At 37.1% G+C, this 25,187-nt stretch overlaps 1 protein-coding gene across 4 annotated transcripts; it reads right to left on the reverse strand.

The window, feature by feature from the left end:
• Positions 1-2,380: 2,380 nt before the first annotated feature.
• Positions 2,381-24,874, reverse strand: AIDA (axin interactor, dorsalization associated). 4 transcript variants are annotated; one of them, XM_026695721.2, is made up of 12 exons: positions 24,632-24,874; positions 16,532-16,601; positions 13,183-13,236; positions 11,541-11,595; positions 10,338-10,401; positions 9,363-9,469; positions 7,240-7,251; positions 5,969-6,091; positions 4,339-4,461; positions 3,852-3,969; positions 3,435-3,478; positions 2,381-2,831 (listed from the first exon to the last, which is right to left on the reverse strand). In XM_026695721.2, exons 1-11 carry the CDS (start codon positions 24,739-24,741, stop codon positions 3,475-3,477), a joined length of 840 nt encoding a protein of 279 aa, XP_026551506.1. In that variant the 5' UTR covers positions 24,742-24,874; the 3' UTR covers positions 2,381-2,831; positions 3,435-3,474. The 4 variants fall into 4 exon arrangements, with proteins under 4 accessions (XP_026551506.1, XP_087790075.1, XP_026551505.1 ...); XM_087933949.1 differs by lacking the exon at positions 7,240-7,251; XM_026695720.2 differs by lacking the exon at positions 3,435-3,478.
• Between the last annotated feature and the right edge of the window lie 313 nt (positions 24,875-25,187).

Below are 25,187 nucleotides of genomic sequence, written 5' to 3' on the forward strand. Positions count from 1 at the left end.
GTTGAATGGATATTAAAAACTGTGGCAAATGGCTTCCTCAGAAAGATTAAAAATAAAGATTTACTTGGTCAATTAAGATGACCAAGGCGTTTTTACCAGTTTTTATTTTGGCTAAATCTTCCCCAAGAATAGGCTACACATTTCATTAAGCAAATGCAAAAAGTAGGTTGAAGGGACATATTGGAAGCATGGCATTGGAATGTTGGTATCTGTCCAGATTGCACTTTAGCATACTGCTGATAGTTTAGGAACTTGCTGATAGTTCAGCCAATTTATCATGTATTTAAGAAATATTGGAGAACATGTGAAGGTCAGAGAGTAGGGACGGCAAATGCCCTTGGAACTACAGGGTAATTAATCTGTCATTTCTACCAAAAAACCTTGTAATTGCCTTGAAAAAAATGTCAGCAGATGAGATTACTGAACAAGTCATTTTTTAAAAAATGAGCTCACTTCCTTAGTACAATGTGGAAATGTTGTAGATACAATTATTCTGATGTTTGCAAAGTTCAGTCTCAAGGTCTTTACTCTTAAACATCTTATCCATTACTTGGATGAGAAGCCCCATCACTTTTGTACATGATACAAATTTGGATGGAACAGCTATCACTGTAGGAAAAATTCTAAATGATCCTGATACAGAAAGAAATGAAAATAACAAAAAAAAAGCTTAGTAAAGACCCAATAGAAAAAGCAATCAGATGGAGAGGTTAGGATGGAGGACACTTATCACTACTTCGGAAAAAAAGTTTGGAATCATTGATTTCATTTTGAGAAAGTTTAGCTTTATGAAAACAAAGAAGATGTGATGGCATTATCTCATTCTGTTTTATATTCTAGAGTGGAGTTTGTAAAGTAATGGATTTAACTTACGGGAATACTGATTTCTGGTGAATGTTTAAAAAAAATTCAAATACAACTGTTTAATGGCAGAGCCAGATACTGATATGATGGGCTTTCACTAGATGAGTTCAAGCAGCAGCAATATATTCACTTAAGGATGCCTTAATTTGGATTGTTGCGTGGAATAGATTTGAAATTGATCTAAATCAGTGTTTCCCAACTTCAGCAAGCTTAAGATGTATGGATATCTTAACTTTCCAATATTGCTACCATTGGTTTGTGGTAGATAGTATATTACTGTTAAGAATCATCAGGTACAGCCTTGTTTAAGATATATTTGTTAGATATTAATATCCAGAATATACGTAATTAATGACATTTGTATATTCCCTTCATGTAGATAGCATCTCTAAGCACATAATGCAGTGTAAACTTAGAAATTAGAAAAGGGATGTCAAACGCATCATCACGTGTATTGGGACTTCCCCCCCTTCACTAAATTGGGGGGGGCAGTATGTGACGCATCTAGCTCACAGCTGCGAGTTTGACACCCTTGAACTAGAAGCTTTTTTCAGCTTTTTTTCTTAGAGCAATTTAGGATGGGTTTATTTCTTTTATAATCACCGAGTTTTTTTTTTTTAAATTAAACCATTAGTTTCAGCCTATTTCCAATGGTAAAACTCTATAGCATTTGACATTATCTGGAACAAGTGCACAGGTACAGTAGTCCTTGGGTAATATGACCAATCATTCAGCTACTGTTCAAAGTTATGACAGAACTGAATGAATGAATGGTACTTACTATATGATAGACCCTTGGAGTTCTGGCCATTGCATTACCCCCATGGTCACATGATTGTGATCCAGGTTCCCGCTCATGATTATGATGTTACAGTGAGCAATGGTCACATGGTCATAATTTCAGATATTCCTTGCTGGCTTCCCACAAGCAAAGTCAATGGGAAAGCTAGCAGGAAGTTGGAAGTCAAGGAAGGTCACATGAGGTCCCCCCTTAATGACAACAACCAGAATGGCTTGGATTGCCATTGTTAAGCAACATGGGAATGTAACATTGCACAACTATATGACTGAGTCATTTAGCAATGGCAATTCTTGCCGTTGTATGCTGAGGACCAACTATAATGAGTTTACTAATTTTCAGAACAACCATAACTAGTTTTATGATTGGTGGTTAAAATGCAGAACTGCAGGCTACCTCTGCTGACTGCCGGCTGCTGGCAATTTGGCAGTTCGAATCTCACCAGGCTCAAGGTCAATAAAATTGTGGTGAAATATGCTGATTCTGTAAACTGCTTAGAGAAGGCTGTAAAAGCACTATGAAGCAATATAAAAGTCTAAGTGCTATTGCTAGTTCCCAATTTTGAGAAAGACAATTTTAAAAAATGGATGCAACATGGGGCGGTGGGAGTGTCTTCTTGACATTTTATATAATTAAACTCAGATAGTAATAATACGTTATAAATTTAATGAACTTAGGAAAATGATACAAACAAAATACAGTAGAACAGTAAAAGTGTTTCGATACTGGCATATTTTTATTGCTGTATCAGGTTCAGCAGGTGAGGATTCCTCAACTGCTTTAATTAAGGGTTCTGATATAACTGTAGAAATCAAGTTACAGAACTGAAGTTAATAACCGGCCCATTTATGAAAAACTTGCAACACACTTTGGAACATCTGAGATAAAAAATATACATTCCAAAGAAACTGGGCTTGGATGCAGAGTGTGGATGCTGATCCACTGCTGTGCAGCATTGATGGTCATTTGTGACCACAAGGTAAACGCATTCAATTCTTCCTTCCTCCTGAAAAACAAGTGCTACATATGCAGCTACTATGATTTTGTGGCAAGTGGTTCAGTTCACAAAAGTCACTCTTTGTGCAGTGTTTGATGAAGGTGAAGATAAAGTGGCTTCTTGGTCAACAACTGAAGTTTCTTCCTCTTGAAATCAGTGGGCTTTTTGTACCTATAATGATAAAAAGAGTAAATATCACAATTAATCTTAATGCTGTTTAGAAACCTACCACAGATGATTCTCTTCTTACTTAAAAGGATTTTATATAATTTGAGAACTAGGTAAAACGAATAGCTACAACTCCTAATCCTAATTCATACCTCCACAATAATTGTCCCATTTAAATTCAATGGCATTTGTTTGGAATAAAACTGTCTCAAAAGTTGTTCTATACTAATTATTCAGATAATCATTTAATCATTGTTTCACTTTTCTGTTTACCAGTTTTCTTCTAAATTAAGCCAAAGTAGCTAAAGTGGTTTTAGAATCACAAACACATAATCTAATATCTATTCTGATATCTTACATTTTGGAGGGTAGAACCCTCTTCTTCAGATCTTTTAAACATGCATACTTTTACTTGGATTCAGAGCTAAGATATTGCTCAGCCATCATAAAATAATATACACATCAAGCATTATGGAAGCTTAGCATTTATCTTCATATTCAAGAAGAAAATTAATGAACTGCACTACTTTCCAAGCATACCTTTCAACATAAGTCATTTGTATAATAGCAAATATGGATACCTGCTTTATGCAAAATTTTACTTACATTTAGAGATATGCATGGGATTTTTGTTTTTGGTCAGTCCTCAACTAAAATTTTGGCAATACATGGAATAAAACAGAAATGTTTTGTTCTGAATATGGATTGAAATATACAGCTCTAAGGAAAACAACAGTATATAAGAACATGTAGATAGCAGCAACTGGAATGGGGAGAGAAGATACTGAGAAGATAGGAGGCAGATGGATAGACCCATGCACCACTGATGATCAGAGGAGATGATGCATACTAATTCTACCATATTTGCTCCATTAAAGTCACCCCTAATTTGATTTGCACCAAAGCCTGGGACCACCAAAACATTCCAGGTTTTGCTTCTGACCAACCATGACTGATCTGAAAGAATTTAGCAGGTGTTCTGGAATACATTGTTTGTTGTGTTTCATGCACACACTTACTTACAGTTCTATAACAATTGGTCCAGCTTTAATTTCATCCATCTCCATAAAGGCAAAGCACTTTGTGCTGGTGAACCTTTTCTTGGGTTTATAGTGTTTAAATTCAAAGAAAATAGCTGCACCTGAAAGGTAGGAGAGAAAATAAATCTAAAACGCTCTTCAAATTACATCACTGTACTTCTTTATAGACTAGCATAGTTAATACAATACTGTTAGAACTGCCTTGAGGAAAAATGATCCTCATTGAAGATTCTGAACCTTTGCAAAGAATCAACCTAAGAATTTTGAAGCCACTGTCTTTTGATCTGCCCCCATCCCAAATCATAAATAACATCTTTAAAAAGTTTTAAGTAGTTTGGTTAAGGCACTATGGGGTAACCACATTTTTCTGGAGATAGCACATAGGCCTTCTCCCCAGGTTATCGATCTAAATTATGCTTTGTCCTATTGATCACAGTTCAACATGATTTTCAAATCTCCATGCAACAAACCTTTTGTTAATTTTTCAACATGTTTCTGAATTTCAATGTCCACATTAAAATGAATGTAAGTGTCCTCCTTCCTTGGAGCAACAGAGGTGTCCTGTACAGGTGTAAGATCTATCCCATTGAGATCTGTCCCAAGAATAAAATTTAAGCATTAAGAAGGGGAAAAACAGTTGTGACATTTGCTATATTGAACAAGGACTACTTCCCAGGGCACTACATTCATTATTCAAGAGTCTAAGCATTACAAAGAAAAAGTTTCTTTTTGTAAACAGTTCAAACAATATCTTTTCACAAGATTCTTTACAGGAATGTCACTTCCAAAAACATGGTAGTAATCATGAGTAACCAATTCTGTGTTTTGGTTATGGTAAAGTAACATTGATTATTTGGCTTTCCCAGTGCACATTCTGTGAGAAATGCTTTCCAAAGTGATGAAATATTTGGTGTTTACAATAGAGATTTGATCATGTGTCCAGCCTAGAGGAACATTTATTGAACAGAAATGAAGTAGACTTAGGACAAACCCAACTTTTCACCGATGCTCCTTGAAAAAAATAGCAGATGGAAACCTTTAATAGGAACAATCCTCAACTTGCAATGTCAATTGGGACTAGAATTTCCAATTCGAAGCAATGTGGCCAAAAAGCAATTTCTTAACAAAGGCTTTTTGAAAAAAACAGTGATGCAAATCTTTTAATACAGGTAGTCTTTAACTTATAACAGCAATTGGGATTGGAATTTCTAACAGTAAGCAATGCAGTTGTAAAGCATAATGGCACTGCTTAGTAAGGGCAATCCCATTCTTAACTAAATCCCATTGTCATTAGGTGAGGCACCTTCCTTCCAGCTTTCCACAACCAAAATCAGGCAGGAAAGGGCCTGGCAGACAAATAAGTGGATGCACTAAGTGGAGAAGGGAGTAAAGTGCTAAATAAGAAGGGTGCATGAGGTGTGCGGGAGGCAATGCTCAGATCAGGCAGGGTACAAGGGTATGTGTGAGAGGTGCCACACAAGTTGAGGAAGGTGCTATGGGGTGCAATAGAGGAGCAATGCAGATGTGGGGGATAGTATACATGAGACATAGCAGAAATATACGAGAGGTTTGGTATAACTTGAGTGCATGATAGGCACAGATTGAGAAGGGTGTGCAAGAGATGCCACATGGTTGGAAAGAATATGTGGGTTCTGCCATGAGTGCAGAGGGTGCACAGAGTAGGTGGGAGAAGATGCACAGGAGGGCCAGGGGAGAGTGCACAGATGGAATACCAGCAATTTGTGCTGTTCCCTGTCAACTTCCCCTCTGACTTTCTGGGGAAGCCAGTAGGGAACATTGCAAATGGTGATCACATGATTGCATAGTGCTTGGCAACTGATCATAAATGCAAATGGGTTGTCAAGCATCCAGATCATGATCACATCAACTAAGGGTGCCAAAACTCTAAGAACTGGGGATAAGGGACTTCTAGAAAGGCATGCTGAAGAGTTTCTATGGGGAAAGACAGATCTCAATATTTTAAACTCTAAATGCTGATTACATAGTCAAATATTTTGCTAATTCAGTTCTAGCTAATACTGGATAAAAAGGACCAAAATTACATGCCTAGCCAAATCAGTTAAGAAAAATAATACCTACCTTTCACACTAACTGTGATATAGGGATCAATGCACTGCCCAGCATCTTTAAGACCAATTTTTTCTATTTTGATAGTTAGTAATGTCATCCCGGGTTCAGATGGTAATCTGGGTAATAAAGTACCTGAAGGAAAAATAGACCAGAATAATAAAGTCATTCAGCATTTTTAATACTTTCATTCTCTCTTGTTAGTAATTCTGTCAACAAAAGGATATCTGATACTAACATCATAAGACACTATCTCTGGCATAATTTACTCATATGATCTGATTGTAAATTACAGCATCTAAGAAAAGTAGGATCCTTTTCATAGTTGAACAAAAGAGTTGAGGAACTATTATCTATTAAATTCTCTACGCAAATAATTTGTCAGTTGAATTGCATGAACAAATAAACATGGAGACACATGCATCATGACAAGACAAGTAGTTAACAGTTGAGAGAGAGCCAAGAGTAGACATAAGGTTTTTCTTTTCAAATATTACACCAAAACCACTTGCTAAACACCAATTTGGAGAAGAGTTAAAGCCAAATGCAGAATTATTGTCAGAGTCAAAGTCTGTAGCACCACACAATCTAGAGATAGCCAATATAATTTACCTTCCAGATATTTTAGACTTGTGGTTTTTAACTTATGATACATTTATTCAGAGGTGATATTTGGGTGAAGACATTGAATCTTAGTATGTTTAAAGTTTACTGTAAACAATAAACACAGCAAAATTCCAGTACCATACAACCTTCTTTATTGACGGGGACATTTGATTTTTTTTCTAAATGGTGTAACCCAGGTTCTTTAGTAGCACCACTGCTGGAACATAAGACATAAAAGCCAAAACTAGTCTTCTAGATGATAAGTTCTATAATCCATTGGCTACGATGGCTGGGGCACTGGGAACAAAAGTCCGAAACATCATTGCTCACTCTTGACATACACACATACCTGAGTACAAATCTGCATGAATCATTATAGCGTATTAAAATAAGCTTGCGTTTCTGATGGAAAAAAACATTCTACAATATCCACACATACCAACTGATTTTTTAAAAGATGGATTTTCTCCATATCAAAAGCAATTTAGAAACTTGTACAATTTGATTCTGTGCATATAGGATAGACATTCATCATCTATCTTTTATTTGGGGGAAAAAAGAGCCAGATGGCAGATTTTAGCATAAAAGAGTTTTCATATTTACATTAAATAATAAAACAACAGCAATATGATTATCATATATAAACAGCAACTATTAACATTAGAACATTATCATACCTTCACTGGTTCCTGGATTAGTTGAATGATGCAGCACATGGTTACACAATGGAGCCATGCAAGTAGAAGATAAGACAAGACCATGAATGATTAGGCAGCAAAATAATGCAATATGGGATCCGTGAAAAGAAACAGATTGTACAACGAAGTACATAAAATGGAAGTTACAATGTCAGCAAAACAGTCTCCTAAATCTAGTACCATATGTGTAAGTTATCCCAAAGTTCATTTTTAAACAGCATCATCTCAGCACCATGGTATTTCAACTATTACAAAATTCTACTTATCCACTTTAATCGGCATACATATGTCAAGATTGTACCCAATTATTCTTATCTGGAGTGAATGATGCATGCAGTTTCATGGCAAAGTCTACTTGTGTAATACATCCCCAAAACAGGATTTCTTGGAACTTAAGTTTGTGTTGGAAGTTTAGCTATTTCAGACATGGAAATAAACATACTGTAGAAAACAGTAATTATTGTGCTAAATCTAATATTACATAAATGGACTTTCAAAGGAACCAGTATAAAGTTTATCAACTCTTCCTCTTTTAGCTTCATAAAATCATAAAAGATCTTACCAGTCCGCTAAAATACATGTGGTTAGTACAAAGCAAATTGCAAAGAGTACTACTGACTTCTACTAGTGATGTTTCACTGGCAGACGGCTATTGTCAGATTGAACTATGTCACTTATTTCAGACACTTCCTAAAAACCATTTACTGCTGTCTAAAACTGGTCAATTTTAATGTTCAACCCCCCCCTCCATCCCAAGCTTTTAAATCAAATTTGAAAACTCCAACTAATGGCTAAATATGAATATGAAATATCACACAGTTCCTGACCACATAAGGCTCTTACTTCAAGCCTCAAGAGCCACCTATTTTTTATCAGCAAATAATTGCAAATAACAGGTTTTCCTTTCCAGAGCTTTTATAAGAGTTGTTAATGCACAACTGGGGCTACTTTTAAACCATGATTGTTACATGGGGTATATTTTTGGGGGGGGGTGTAGAAGAAAGGTAATCTTCACCAACATAGAGCCCCCGTTTTAAAAAAAAACAATCACTCATGCTTTTTTGCCTTATCCATGCTATCATGTAGCCCCAATTAACTTTCTTGTTATCAATTTGGCACTTAAGCCAACTTTCAGAGATTTGGATGCAAAAGACGAAAAAGTACTTTGGAGTGAGTGTAGGATACATTCACTGCACCTGTTAGTACCTCTCAGGGAAGCCATGCCTTTCCTGGGTTTGCACATTAGCCATGCTTAAATTATACTCTGTCATTTTTTCTGCTTAGTAAAGATCTATGATCAATAAATTTATTCAACCATTGGCTAATAATAAATATGAAGCACCAATTTCCATAGGGATTACGCATTGATAAAATGATAAACTTCAAACCCTATCTGAATTTGAGAGCTGACAAAATTAGTATAGACTTTCACAAAGCAAGCTTTCTTGCTACTGGGCAGGCTTTTCTAAGAAAACTCCATGTTTCTGCTTTGCTCTCTGTCCTTCACCTTACCTCCAGGTGATAAGGGACAACAGTTTTTAGTTCAGCTAACAATAATGGCATCTCATAAAATCTTAGCACATAGGCATTCTAGCAAGGGCATGCTAAGCTGCTTTTTACTCAGGGAAGAGGTTTAGCAAACAAGCATCCAGTTGCAGATTCCCCCCCCCCCATAATAATAATAATAATAATTCTTGCACATGCTTTGAGAGAAAACAAGATGAAAACAGGCCTGAAAAAGAAAAACCCATGAGGAACATTTGAAAGCACTGGGTATGTTTAACCTGGAAACAGAAAACTTTACAGAGATTTGACAACTCTCTTCAAATATCTGCAGAAGATGGGGCAAAACTGTTCCAGAACACAAAACGAGAAACAATGGATTTAAAGTACAAGAAATAGATTTTAATTAGACAACAGAGAAAAAGAATTCTAACAGTAGGAGACAGTGGTGGCCAGATGGCTGTAAGAGCGAATTCAGTGACTGGATTAGATAACCTTCAAGGCCCCATCCAGTCCTTGCATTCTCTGTTTCAAAAGACTATAATTCCAACATTCTCATTTTTGTCCTCTTCTGCACTTGATTCAGTTTGGCCTCTTACCTGGGACTCTGGCAGGAAATGCATCTGGAGATCCTGCTCCAGCTCCACCTTCCTCTTCATCTTCTTCAAATTCTAAATCTTCCTCTTCACCAGGTGCTAATATTTTTCTTTTAAAAAAGGAAAACATCATAGTGCAACTGAAGACGGAGTTGGATAGGAATTGCCAGTACTGTATCTCTGAATGTAATACTGGGAATACAGGTAGTCCTCAATTTACAGCAGTTCATTTAGTGACCGTTTGAAGTTACATCAGCATTTAAAAAGTGACTTATGACCCTTTTTCACACTTACGACCATTGCACCATCCCCATGATCCTGTGATCAAAATTCAGACACAATGGGCAATTAATTGGTTCATATTCGAACCAACCACGTGACCTGAAGTCACGTGATCACCTTTTGTGGCCTTTTGACAAGCAAAGTCAATGGGGGAGTCAGATTCACTTAACCATATTACTAACTTAACAACATTTGCAGTGATTTACTTAACAACTGTATCAAGAAAGGTTCTAAAATGGGGCAAAATTCACTTACTGTCTCACTAACAAAAATTTTGGGCTCAATCATGGCTGTGAATCAAGGACTACCTGTATTTATGGCCTCAATTCAACTATCAGAAGCCTAAAATTGAATTTCAAAACTTCTACATTCTGCAGACCTATATTTTGCAATTTTTTAATATAACTTTATTATATTTTTTTATAGAACATGAAGACAAAAACTAACATACTTAGCCCGAAGGATGATAGACAGAGAGAAACACTAACAAGAAAGAGAACAGGAGTGCAAAAAACAAGCTATAGAAAAACAGTATAAAAATGAAGTGACTTCTAACTTCTTTTACAAAAGATATAAATAAAATTTGAAATTCAACCAATATAGGATCCAGTGACTGGTAAAATCTATTGACCCTTTGACAAATGGAAATTTTTCAATTTCCGACATAGGTTTTTTCTGCATGCAATTTTTCCATACCTTGGTGGAACAGGTTGAACATCAAAGGGAAATTCTTTATTATAGGTAAGAATACTCTTTAAGACTGTAAGAAAAGACAGTAATAATTGCCAACAAAATTCTATACAATTATATAAAAAGGATAGGGTTTAATCCTAATAGTCACAGTAAGAAAGCAGTAAGTTTGTATTATATTTTCCATACATAATTAAGATTAAATTAGCAAATGTTAAATATGAGACTTCTATATGAGTCATACTGGCACAGGGATTAGGATTGCAGGCTAATAATACTGCCAACTGCCAGCAGTTCAATTCTCACCGGCTCAAGGTTGATTCAGCCTTCCATCCTTCCAAGGTTGGTAAAATGAGGACCCAGATTGTTGGGGGGCAATATGCTGACCCTGTAAACCACTTAGAGGGGCATGTAAAGCACAGTGAAGTGGTATATAAGTCTAAATGCTATTGCTATTAAGTAAACATGATTCTGGAGAGAAAAAACATTATTAGAATTTGTTTTATCTTTAGAAGACAGATATGTCTGTCTTGAAAGGGTAGATTTAACTTAGGCAATATCTATGATTGATATTGTGCAAGAACAAATTAATTAATATGTAATTAAGAAATTCAGAGAATGATAGTTCTCACATACCAAGTACATTTATATGTGTCTGTGTATAAATAATGATAAAGTCATAGCAATAGTACATATGCTTGGAAAAATAAATCATGTTTCAAAGCTATTGGCAAAATAAATGCCATGCTTTTTGCTTTTCCAGTTGGAACAACTCTGCCAACAAAGGAAAAACAGATATTCTCAAATGCCGATAATTAAACAACTGATAGTACTTCCTATATCTGCCAAAAAAGCTCAGGCAATGAGCTCCCAAGTAATTTGTGGCAATCCTTTTGCCAATTAATCCATTCTGATAGCAACATCCCAACTTCTTTTACTAAAAAACTCAATCATCCCAGCAGAAACTACTGGGAAAGATATTCCGAAGACTCCTTCCCTGGGTAAAACGGAGTAGTCACAGGAACCTTTAAGACATTACTAATATAAAAAAGATACTACATAAATTGAGTTTCCTGAAGAATAATGTAATTATTTGCAAGGAAAAGGCATTCTGTTGTATAAAACCTGAAGTTACAGATTAGTGAAATCCATTGTTCTGGTGGGGGCATTTCTGTTGTACTTTTTTAATTAAAAAAGGGAAACATTTACTTGGTTCTAGTTTCTTCAGATCCTCCAGCTTAAATTCTTCCTGGGACTGTGTAGACTGCAAGAAAAACAGTATTTAACATCTGCAATTATTATTCATTGCTATTTTGTAGTGAGTTATAACAGTTAAATAGTGCCAGTTTTGTAGTCTACAAGGATAAAAATGTGCGACCATAAATAATTAAAAATTCCATTATCTTACTGAGGATATCTCTCTCTCTCTCTCTCTCTCTCTCTCACACACACACACACACACACAGTGCCTATTAACCTAATCAAGATAACATCATGGCTCACAGACCCTCAGCATGTTTGAACTAGGAGGCCATTCCAAAAGACCAATGCCTCCAAACCTCAGTTCCCTTCACTGCCCTAAAATGAGGAATCATTAGCAGCTTTTTTTCAGTCAGATCAAACGTAGTAGGTCAAATGCAATGGATGAATGTGGTCCTGCTGATAACCTGGTGTCATATCAGAGGCCCACAGCACTTGTATAATGTGCTCCCAGTGGTTGAAGGCACAGATTGCTTCCTTCTGGACCAACTACTGCTTCCAATTGGTCTTTAAAGGCAGAGTCAAATAGAGCATATTGCAATAGTTTAAACAGGTGGTGACAAGTGACAAGTCACTGTAGCAATATCCTCCTATTCCAGATAGGGCTACAACTGGTACTATAGCCAAAGCTAGGCAAAGACTTCTCTGACTACAACTTCTACCTGCTATTCTAACACAAACCACAACTCCAGGAGGACCCATTTAGGGGTACCACTGGAGCAGACAGAGAGCCTTGATGGACAAACAGTAATCCTGCTTAAGGCTCTTCTTTCCCATCCAAAATCTCAAAGTCTTCAGAAGGACCGTACTTCATTAGTAGCCTGACCTTGAATAATGATGTAAAGCTGAATATCTTTAGTCCATTGATGATGCTGGATCCCAGACCATCAGCTGATATATAACGATAACTTATAAACGTTAAGCGGAAGGAGAGAGGCGGGGTAGGTGGGGTAGGAAGTGAGCCCTGTGGTATTTCACAAGAGAGCAGCCACAGACTCCTCTCCTCTCCTCCCCTTCCCCCCTTGACTGGAATCATCCATTAGGAAAGGAGCAAAATAATTGTAAAATACTGCTCCGGTTCTACCTTTCTGGAGTTGTATTGGAATCGAGTTGTATATACTATTAATATGCTGTAATAAATAAATAATGAATAAAAGGAACAACGAAGCCAGATTTCATACTCATTCTTGACCAGCTTCAAAATACATCTTTGCTAACAAGAAACATTTTTCTTTCGTGGATGCAAGTGACAATAGTACTTTTGTGAATATTACATAGCTTAGTGGACGATAGGGAGAAGATAACTACAGTATTATAACTTTCAAGTTGCTTGAATGGAAAGATTAGAGAAACCAGTATAAACTAGTATTTTATATTGTTCCAAAGTCAATTTTTTAAAAAAAGATTTATATTATAAGCTGTTGCTTAATTTTTCTTCTTGGACCCAGACACTGTAATAAATCACACATAACCGAAAGATGAGTGGAATACTTGCCCCAGTCAGGTTTTTACAAAAGGTGTTCTTTAAGATTTTAATATTTAATGAAACCCATAAAGAAACCAGAAATCCCAGATGAAACCAGAATTATACCTGCAAAGCTGCACTCCTGAGTTCCAAGCATGTTGCAATCTTAGCTAAAGTTTTCTGCAACAAAGGAAAGACAGGTTAATTTGATGCTACCTGTTGTATTAATATTTTTATATGAAAAGTAAACAAAAATAACTGTTCAGGATATATGGCTAGGGAGCAGCAACCCAATAGGTAGAACAGAAAAAAGAAAACCAAGTCCTTGACATAGCTTCTAGAGCCAGCAAACACACAAATCAAAACTGCGTGCCCAAAAACTGCTTGTTACAATAACGTTTCCTGTGTCCTCATACACAGCACAAATATGTTCATTTTTAATGCAACTTTAGCACTGTGATATAAAACAGAATGCCATACAATTAGCAGACTCCATTATGAAGACATAAATGTTCATACATTACTGTGACTATATATACGAAAGCAGAAACTTTCATATGTGTACAGTAAGGGTGAAGATACTATTTTCCTCTATCATATTCTCACCCACTTATCCTTTACAATAAAGCAAAGGTAATTGAACTTTCAGCCTATTTTCCTTTTCCAGTTTAGCAAGTATGCTTAAGAGATTGTATTTTCGCCTTTTAAAAAAAATTACTACTCCTTGAATTTGGCAACTATGTTTTGTTATGAACCAGAAAGTTTTAGGATATATTAAAAGGCACTTGAGAGTTGAAGAATGAAAGTATTCTGTACAGATTTTCTTGAAAGTTTTAGAGATAATTTTTTTAAGTAAAAGCCTCTTCTGAATTGTGGCAAGATACCAAAAAGTATTATTCACAACTGTTTCTCAGGAACCACACCCGACACAAATATTAAAAAAATTAAAACACTACAGCTAGCCTCAGCTACAGTAATGTTTTTCTAAGCTATCCTATCCCCAACAAGGCACTTCACTGTTCACTAATGAAAATACCATATTAAACACATTAAATTAACAAAGTGAATCTTTATACCCACTTAATATTTTTCTAAAAAAAACTTAAAAATTCCTTGATCACTAGATTTGTTAGGTACCACCAAACAAGCAAACACATTTCAGATTTCATGCAGAATTTTATGGCTTCAATGAAATCCTATCTTTTCAGAAACGTAAATTTTTAAGAACAAACTTCTAAAATAAAAATACTTTCTATATAACTGAATTTTGTGATTTCACATGGCCAGAAAAAGGAAAAAAACCCTTTTTTCAGGGGGCAAAAACACAGCGTCAAAAATTAACATTGGAAAATAGGAAAGAAGGAAGAAAGGGAGGGAGGGAGGGAGGGAGGAGAGAAAGAAAAGAAAAGAAAAGAAAAGAAAAGAAAAGAAAAGAAAAGAAAAGAAAGAACCATACTTATTTCATCCAAATGCCATAAGTTTTGCTATTCTAAAGAATAAGGAGAATTTCCTGGTCAGCCAAACATATACATCAGAGATTACATCTCAACATTAACACAAGAGCTGTTGCATTCAACTATCCTGTAAAACAACTCCCATCTCCCCTAAAAAAAGAATAAATCCATGTCTTTGTAAGATATGCTTTGGCAAGGTAGGGAAATCATCTTCCCATATCTCATCATATACTTTTTACACGAAGGATTCATTACTTTATGGCAGAAATCCAACAAAGCCTGAGAATAAGTAAAAGGCCCTTTCCATCCATGTTACCAAGAAGTTGGGGAGGGGGGAGGGGGAAGACAGGAAAAAAAAAATCCAGTTGCAGCTTCCCATTCAAAAATGTTCTCAAAAGCCTCCAAATTAAGAAGTTTAGATCTGGGTGGAGCAGTAGTTCATAGGACAAAGAATAGGCCTAACAACGTGAATAAAATCCCACCACCAGTAATATTTAATAATAATCAGAGACACTAATGGCAAAACTCAACCACAATCGAAGAGGCAGCATTTTAACTGTTTCTTTATTCCCTAACAGCCTAACATAAGAGCATCTTTCTTTCATGCACAGATTGCCACGTCTTGCTATGCTATTCATTCTGCTTTCTGAGAAAAAGGCTGGGCTTTAGAATTCTTGATGGAAGAAACCTGTGGAGAAGAAGCAATGTGTTTCTGGCAACCTGTCCTCTGAAATACTTGGCTTTCAGCTTTCAGGACAAGAAACCAAATTTCTCTTCTTTAAAAAGTATAATAATCCAGCAAAAGTGATATATACCTCTTTGTAAAGTTAGAGTAGAGTAGAGTAGAGGTAGAGGTAGAGTAGAGTAGAGTAGAGTAGAATAATAGAGTTGGGAAGGGACCTTAGAGGTCTTCTAGCCCAATCCCCTGCTTAGGCAGGAAACCCTACACCACTTCAGACAAATGGTTATTCAATCTCTTCTTAAAAACTTCCAGTGTTGGAGTATTTACAACTTCTGAAGACAAGTTGTTCCACTAATTAATTGTTCTAACTGTCAGGAAATTTCTCTTTAGTTCTAAGTTGCTTCTCTCTTTGATTAGTTTCCACTCATTGCTTCTTGTCCTGCCTTCAGGTGCTTTGAAGAATAGCTTGACTTTCTCCTCTTTGTGGCAGCCTCTGAGATATTGGAACACTGCTATCATGTCACCCCTATTCCTTCTTTTCATAAGACTAGGCGTATCCAGTTCTAACAACAGTTCTTTATATGTTTTAGCCTCCAGTCCCCTAATCATCTTTGTTGCCTTCTCTGTACTCTTTCTAGAGTCTCAACATCTTTTTTTACATTGTGGCAACCAAAACTGGATGCAGTATTCCAAGTGTGGCCTTACCAAGGCATTATAAAGCAGTATTAAAACTTCACGTGATCTTGATTCTATCCCTCTATTAGTGCAGCCAAGAACTGTCTTGGCTTTTTTTGGCAGCTGTAGGACACTGCTGGCTCATATTTAAGTGATTGTCCATAGGATTCAAAGATCCCTCTCACAGTCACCACTATTGAGCAAGGTACCACATATACTGTACCTGTGCATTTTGTTTTTCTTGCCTAAATGTAGAACCTTACTTCTTTCATCACTGAATTTCATTTTGTTAGATAGAGCCCAATGTTCAAGTCTGTCCAGATCCTTCTGTATCTTAAGCCTATCTTCCAGAGTATTGGCTATTCCTGCTAGCTTGGTGTTATCTGCAAATTTGATGAGTTCTTCATCTATCTATCTATAATTAAAATTACATATTGCTATAGAACAAGTGTTTCATAATACACTTGTCTGCATTATAATTTCTTTTTTCACATATTCACATTTCATTTAACTATGTATACAGGTAAGTGCGACACAAGCCCAGCACTTGTAAACCATAGCCGAGAAAAGCAAATTATATCAATGACTGCAAGAAACAAATTAATTCCTTCTAAAAATAGATTTACCATGAAATTAACTTACACCAACATACAACATTATGTACCTTTTGATCTTCTGTGAATTCTGAATTGTTGGGTTGAGATACTGCCTCTTTCTGTAGATGTCTTGCTAATCTGGAGAGAGGTAAAGGAAACAAATTCATATAAAATTATGAGATATAAATTGAATAGTATATTAAGCAAATTATAGGCAGAATGTGTCTTCTGATCCCAAGAAGCCTATAAAATAAAGAAGATATATAAACCAACTTATCTATTTTCTAGAAGACTTTTAATCTTTAGTGATCAAATAATCCTTTTTTTATGCATGGAGAATGGAGCATATTCATTCATATTGACTATGAGGGAGATTCTGCCCTGGTGACCTTGCCCCTTTGCCCTCACCCCAAAATAAAAGTAAATAAACTACTGCAGCTATGGCAATCCAAATTTTCCACATCTTTTCCAACTGCAAAAAACAAGCAAAATGAGCAAAAAACAAAAACACCAGCATGTTTATAGCATCAACTATCTTTGTAAATCTGTATCAGGTAGCAGCACATCTTCTATAAATTTAAATCCATCCGATACATTTAAAAAGGAAAATTTTCTGCATTAAAGTACAGACAGATGATCAAAGCAACCATAATGCTTTCATTAGTTTATCTTTAAACTGCTTCTCCAAATCTATGCAATTCTGATTTGTTAAAATGATATATGTGATATTGTTACAAAAGTGAATAAATAATACTGTTTGTAATTTGTTTACAGTATTCTTTCATGTAACAGGCAATGCTGATCCTAGATGGCTTTATACAGAGATGTCAGAAATACAACTGGACAAGAAAACAAACATCTATACTTCTAGAGATTCCAAGTCATTTACTCCCAATATCAACAAGTTGCATTATCCAAAAATCTCCCCCTCTTCCAAACTGAGAGATTTACAATTTTATTTTGATATCTGAAATACTACTGGGTAACAGGAATATGAAGCAACCAATGACATGACTAGATGTGATCTTTCAAACCTAATTTTTAACATGCACAGATTGGGTTGTTTGAGATTCATCGAAACACTAAAACATAACCTCATTCCCTCATCTGAAGCTTAATAATGTTTAATATATAAAAATATATTTGCTGCATAAAAACTGATAGATCAGTTGAAATTATTTTTCCTTTGGAGACCCATGTAAGACCAACATACATCATGTATCCTTTTATATTTGGCTTTTCAGCTGATCCTTAGTGCAAATAGTGAAGCAGTGCATTCATTTCAACAGAACTTGCTTTTAAATACACATTTGGCATAAACATCTTAAGGTAATCTAGAGCTTTGGGCTTTTTTCAAGAAATATACAAGCAAGAATTCAATCTATTCTGTGGGTTTTTAAGGCACTTTCCCTTTTTCATCATATATTTAACCACTTTATTTCCCTATTCCCTATTTGTTTGATGCATCACTGAAGGAATCTCTATTTTCTCGCCTCCTGGAATAAGCTTCTAAACTAGAAAAAACAAAGATTGATATCCATTAGCTAACCACAAAGAACCACTTTGCTGTAGTGGTTAAGATACCAGACTAGAAACCAGATGATCACGAGGCACAAAATCAGCAGCATAAGTTTGGTCTCGTCACTCTCTCATTGCTAGGGAGTAGGCAAAAGCGAGCTACCTCTGAAAAATCTTTCCACAAAAACTGCAACAACTAATCCAGGAAGTCAACAGGAATCAAACTGACTTGACCTTATACATACACAAACAATAACCACAGATAAATATTCACTTGTTTGTATGTTCAATGACTTTAACACCCAGTAATGCAAGTTGACAGCTTTAAGACTTGTAGACTTCAACTCCCAGAATTTCTCCTCCAGTCTTGTTAGCTCAGGAATTCTGGGAGTTGAAGTCCACAAGTCTTAAACTTGTCAAGTTTGAAGACCCTTGCAGTAATGAGACCCCCAACAGTTACATCCCAAAGGTAATGATTTTCTACGTGTATTCCTGGCTCCTTAAAAAACTTATGACTGTTGAACAGAACAGCAATAAAAGGCAATCTTTCATGAAAGACAGCCATCCACCATTACTGAAATGTATCAACATGAATTTCATACATGCAGAACCATATTAAAGCATATGATGTTTTGGCCAAATGACATTATTGTCTTCCATCTTCTATACTCCTTTAAAACACAAATGGATGGCATAACAGAAAAGCTGATAAATAAAAACTTCTCTAAAGACAGAGATTTGAAAAACTACTGTTACAGTATTTAATGTTGACCACAGGAAATTCCTAAATTTTATCGTAATATTCTTTCTAAACTTCATGTGCAGTAAAATAAATACTAAATAAATAGGTCAAGATGATGATATACTTTACAATTATAACAAATAATTGTCTGCTGCCTAACATCACTCTAGGCAGCTTACAATAAATGACAAAGGACAGAATATGCTTTCAATGTACCAACAATGTACCAATACTAAAAGAGGAAAACTACTTGTGGAAATGAATTCTATTCAACACCTCTATTAGTAGACAGTACTAGAAATAGAGATAACAATCTCATACTTTTTTTCAGATAAACTTAGAAACAAAAACACTTTTTTTTCAAAAAATAGATTTTTAGTAAGAAATACTTTCGTCCTCAATGATAACACAGAAAATGCAGTATGAATATAAAATCTTAATAAGTTTAAGGACGTTGGCAAAATAAGGAATAGGCAAACATAAGAGTTATCTATATAAAGGTTTACATTTGCAGCTGGACTAAAGGATTGAAACCAATAAGGATGGATCCAGTGGCTTCTATTTTTCCATGGAAGTGTACATCTCAATTTCTCTCTTAACTTCAAGAAGAAGCACACAGGATTCCAAACACCATCTTTAAAGTAACAATGGTAGTTAGAGATCACTTAATTTTGACCATTAAAATGAACAATTGGAGAAAATGTAATATTTTGGGAGAAAAAAAATTCCTCCTTCATAATACATTTTAATAGAGAAATTTCCACAGAGAAGTGGATATCCACATATATTCTTTTACCAATTCCAAAATGGCAGTGTAATGCCCACTAAGCAAGTAACCCTATTAATTTCAACAGAATCCATTTGAGTAGTTAGAAAAACTATCCTATAAAAGTATAAAATGCAATGCTATATAATATAAAATTGCCTTATTTTTATTTGCATATTATTTACAGTTATAGCAAAAAGTTTAAAAACTTAAACAGCAAGCTATGGCAGCCAAGACACAGATATCTTTTAGTTCCTAATAGCTGCATAATACAGGTAAAAAACAATTCATCCAAATGAGTTCTTAATCATTTGATTTTTTCTCCATAAACTGTCATGAAAAAAGCTTTTATGTATAGAAACGAAAGATTATCTTTTTTCAGAAACTATTTTCAACTTTCTTATAGAGGAAACTCTCTAGCCTAATAGAGAAGGGTTTGAATTGTATGTAGACTGACAATATTCAAGAGTTGTAATGTTTTATCATAGAATCTTGCAGTCATAATTTTAAGGGAAAAGTTAATACAAAGATGTTAAATATATATTTTAAGCATAAGTCAATTATACAGAAATTTGGAAACAATTCAAAAAATGTGCTTAGGGTATGAGCATAATGCCAGTCTGCAACACTTTATAGCAGGCATATCTTTCATCTAGGTTGTATAGTTATCTTCTGCATTTGCTACATGGTCACAGTAAATGATTCACCTTCTTTAAAGAACTACAGGAAGATGCTGCATTCATACTCCATAAACATTCCCAATAGATTATGGAACCAAATCTGAAGCACTGTCATCCTTTTTTTCATCACTTTTCCAAAAAACATTATAAACTTTTCCAACTAAAAAAGTCTCCCTTCTTACCAACATTCCACTTTGTTAGCAAACCTTGAGGCAAATCACTAATCTTTTTAAGATGGAAAATTGATGCTAAACGATGGCAATTTGTGTAAGGCCATACAATGAATCAAACTGCAAAAGTACAACTTGAACCTAGCTTAAACTCCAAATCTTGCCCACATGATTGCACTACGCAGTATTTCTTGGAAATGGCTAGTGTTACTACAGTACTTCAAATTTCACTTCTCTTTCACCAATGTGTATACTCATATCAACTAAAACTAGCTTTGAAAATATTTCTGCATGAATTTCAGAGGAAAATGGTCTTATGCTCACATTTAAGTTACTAATGGGGAATCACTGTTGAGGATCCTAGCATGAAAAACTAGGCTTCCTAAAAGCACAACCTTTAATAATAATGATAATTGTTACTTTTGCTGTTTGGACCAGTTTCTTTTTCTCACTAAAGAAAATGCTGAGATGTAAGGGGAAAAAACAGTTAAATGATACTGGCTCATTCATTACAACTACAAGAATGTCTGGGAATTATGCATAATTTGCAGTTTTGCAAAAAAAAAAAAAATCACCTAACTTTACCATGACATTTTCATTTTAAATCTACATTAAATATGATATTAAATGCATTTATCTATCATCACAGAAATCTTATATTGTCACTAATGTGCTAACTGGTACTGGTAGTCATCGACTTACAATAGTTCATTTAGTGACTTTCAAAGTTACACTGAAAAAAGTTACATTGAAAAAAGTGACTTATGACCATTCCTCGTACTCATGACCATTGCGGCATCCCCATAGTGTCACATGATCAAAATTTAGCTGCTTGGCAACTGACTCATAGGTATGACTGTAGTGTCATGTGATCACCTTTTTCAATATTCTGAGCAAAGTCAATGGGGAAATCAGATTCATTTTACAACCATGTTACTAATTTAACTGCAGTGATTCACTTAACAAATTTGGCAGGAAAGGTCATAAAATGGGATAAAATTCACTTAACAAATGTCTCAGCAACAAAAATTTTGGGCTTGATTACAATTGTATGTTGAGGACTACCTGTGTTATGTTCCTTCTGTTTTTATATACAAACTACTGTGTTTCTCCAACAATACGCCCCCCATAGGAAGACCCAGCATGTTTTCTAGGCATAAAATGAAATTAAGCCCCTCCTCCCAAATTTAGGCCGAGTTATGCTACCCTTGGTGCTCCAGCCTCGGGCTCTGCAAATTTGCAAAAGTCCCAGTGCGCAGCCCGTTCCTGCATTCCAAGCACCCAGGCCGAGCTGCAGCTGTCCCTCTCTCGCCAGCGCCGTCTCCAATAACAGTGGCAGCAGCAGCAGGAACCCTGGAAGCCTTTCAGCCGCTTCTCGGGTGGGGGAGCCGCCTCCATAACCTCCACGGTTCCCGCCACTGCTGCTGCTGTTATTGGAGATGGTGCTGGCAAGAGAGGGACAGCTGCAGCTCGGCCTGGGCGCTTGGAATGCAGGAACAGGCTGCACCGGGACTTTTGCAAACTTGCAGAGCCTGAGGCTGGAGCACCAAGGGTAGCAGCAGCAGAGACGCTCGCTCGGCTCTTCTCACACCCACCCAGCCACTCTGGATTAAACCAAAATGCACCACGCAGCGCTTCCTGGTACCTCAAAATCTTTTTTTTCCTGTTGTTACGGGGATGGGGGAAAAGCGGGAGTCACTCAGATGCTGTTGTTGGAGACAGTGCTGGTGCGCGGGGGGAAGAAATTAATTCACCCCCGAAAAGATGTCCTAGCCGTTTTTTCGGGGCTCGAAAAAAAAATAAGGCCTGTTTTTTCTGCATTCCTAATTATCCTCTGAAGTCTATGTCTGTCCTGTTGGGTTGCAGAACCAAACCCGTTAGAGAGGTACAGATGACAGACTCAATAATTCCTCTATAGAACTGTATCAGCAGCTCCTTGGGCAGTTTGAGCTTTCTGAGTTGGCGCAGAAAGAACATTCTTTGTTGTGCTTTTTTGATGTTTTTGATGTTAGATGTCCATTTTAGGCCATGTGATATAGTAGAACCTAGAAATTTGAAAGTCTCTACTGTTGATACTGTGTTGTCTAGTATTGTAAGAGGTGGTAGTATAGGAGGGTTTCTTCTAAAGTCTACCACCATTTCTATGGTTTTGAGTGTGTTCAGTTTTAGATTGTTCCGGTTACACCACAAGGCAAGTTGTATAACCTGTCTGTATGCAGATTCATCGTTGTCTCGAATGAGACCAATCACTGTTGTGTCATCAGCAAACTTCAATATTTTAATAGGTGGATTGTTTGAGATGCAGTCATTGGTATATAGGGAGAAGAGGAGATAGCACACAGCCTTGGGGGCTCCCTGTGCTGATTGTGCAGGAATCGGATGTGATTCTGTCTAGCTTCAAATGCTGCTTCCTGTCTGTTAGGAAGCTTATGATCCACTTACAAGTGTGTTCAGGTACCGCTAGTTGGTTTAATTTACTTGGAAGAGTGTCTGGAATGATGGTATTGAATGCTGAAGTCTACAAAGAGGACCTTTGCATAGGTATTTAGAGATTCAAGGTGTTGTAGGATGTAATGCAGAGCCATGTTAACAACATCACCTGTCGATCTATTTGCTCAGTATGCAAACTGCATGGGATCTAACAGAGGATCCGTGATGGTTTTCAGGTGGGACAGCACAAGCCTTTCAAAGATTTTCATAACTATGGCCCTTGATCCAGTAAAGCTCTTAGAAATGCATACAATTATAGATCAAGATTTCACACAATGTTGCACATTCCAACTGGATGGGCAAGGGCAATGCTATAAACATTTACACGTTCAATATCCTCCCTCCCAGCTTAATTTTCTACTTTAATTAAAGCAACAAATATTTTTTTTTGTTTCCTATTTGCTCAGGTTATTTTTAATCTATAAAAAGTTAAATATAAATGTCTGGTCTTTTATTAGACATGTGCAATATAATTTTACAATTCTGAGCCAACAGGGCTATAAGAGCACTCACTAAGCTGTAGTCAGAAGTAAGTATCATGAAGTTGTAGCATAACATATATTAGTCTTGGAGGTCTTGGAGTAGTTTCAGCAAGCAAAAAATAGTATGCAAGTGTTCCTTAACTGCCATTTAGGGAGAACACTTTTGTGTTGGAAATAAATAAAACAAATTTGCATACTCTGAAAGCAAAAGAGTTAATGGATATCAACTACTCAATATGATATATAATGGTCAGAAGCCAAAGAAATATTAATTTCCCCCCAAGAGCCAAGTTCTTTCTCTCAGCTAAATTCCTTCCCTAACCATGAGGTTTCTGAAACCATGAGAGTTTTCAAAAGCAACACCAGACAATAGATTAATTGCTTCCTAACAAGCTGTTAATGTTACAAAATATTTTCATGTGGCAGTTCAATAAAAATTAGCCAAATACTATATGGAAACCTAGGTTTATTATGACTTGTTAGGAATTGGACTGAAGCCGCCAAATACCCAATTTTAAATCACAGAAACAGAAGCAATTAATCCACAGAATCTCTTTTTTCCCCCCATTTGTACTAACATTATACATCTGGTAGTGCTAGAGATGACCCTGAAAGAATCCCAAAGTTCAGATTAATGATCGAGAAACAACAGGTGGCTTTCAAGGCCGAAACTTCCGTCAGATATCCCAAAGCTGCCCAACCTAAAAAAACCCAACCGTTCAGAGCCTGGAGAAGCATCATAATAACATTACCAGAATCATTTTGTTGGCATTTATGTTTTAATTTTTTTTAAAAAAAGCATTACATTTCAAAGCAGCAATAGATGCAGATCGACAGCAAGAACCTCAGCATCCTCCCTTCTGCATCTTGTATTCAGACGCAGACGCGGGGCAGCAATGGAAGCGACCCTTCCCCAATTCTGTAGCCTCGACGCATAGCCCCCTCTTCCCTTCGTCCACAGACCCTTTCGCGCCAGACAAAAGCCTTCCAATGCGAAGTATTTACGACCAGAGGGACCCTCGCACAACCCACTTCTCCCCTTTGCAGTCTTTCTGAAGCAGCCCTTCGCCCTCGGCCGCCTGCAGCTGCCCTTCGCCCCACCCAGAGGCTTTGTAGCGCCTGCCTGCCCTCCAGGTCACCCCTTCGGGGCTCCGCCCAGACCCGCCACCCGCACCCAGCCCCACGGGTGCCTGAACCCCAACTTCTCGCCCCACCCAGGGGCTCTTCCCCCGCCACCACTCCCGCCTTCGCCTTCAGCAGCTCCCCTCTTCAACCAGCCCGACCCTTTGAAGCTGCCTCCGCCCGCCCGTCCCCACTCACATCTGATACTCGTCGATCGCCTCCACCAGCTGCCCCCAGGAGTCGAAGTCGGTCCCTTTTCTGAAGCTGGCGCCCCAGCGCTGCAGAAGGCTCCGAGTCGCTTCCGACATGGTCCCAGCTGCTAGGGCTCCATCTTCATCCGCGGCCGCGCCGGGGAATGGGAGCCGGGAGATCGAGGAGTGGAGGGGTCTCGCCGGGCAACGGCCGCTCGCTCCAGTCCAAGCAACACCCGCCGCTCACTCCCCGACCAAGCCCATTTGCCTTCTCATCCAAACCTGGCAGCGAGGCCCCGCCCCCCAGCATGGTCGGTTGTCCCCAACGCCGCCTTCCTTGCCTTGCTTTGCGCAGCGGAACTGGGGACGCTATTGGCTCCCGTCTGCGCGTGCGTACGTAAACCGAAGCTGTTGTAAACTTGCAAAGGCGACCCTCGGAGAAGGGGCTTCTTGGTTACTTGTGAGCTTCTATTCCAGCAAAAGTAATATATACCTCTTTGTAAAGTTACAGTAGAGTAGAGCAGAACAGAACAGAGTTGGAAGGGACCTTGGAGGTCTTCTAG

This window comes from Pseudonaja textilis, chromosome 1, assembly GCF_049901715.1.
Source record: "Pseudonaja textilis isolate UNSWEBS1 chromosome 1, rPseTex1.2, whole genome shotgun sequence".
Lineage (NCBI taxonomy): Eukaryota > Metazoa > Chordata > Lepidosauria > Squamata > Elapidae > Pseudonaja > Pseudonaja textilis.

Bases quoted from the DNA above. Each gene is read 5' to 3' on its own strand.
- AIDA (XM_026695720.2), bottom strand. From the start codon at position 24,741: ATGTCGGAAGCGACTCGGAGCCTTCTGCAGCGCTGGGGCGCCAGCTTC. The intron at 10,402-11,540 runs GTAAATGTTTCC...CTTTTCTTACAG, and splicing joins TCTGAAGAAACTAGAACCAA to TCTTAAAGAGTATTCTTACC. The intron at 3,970-4,338 runs GTTTGTTGCATG...CCTACCTTTCAG, and splicing joins TGTTGAAAAATTAACAAAAG to GTGCAGCTATTTTCTTTGAA.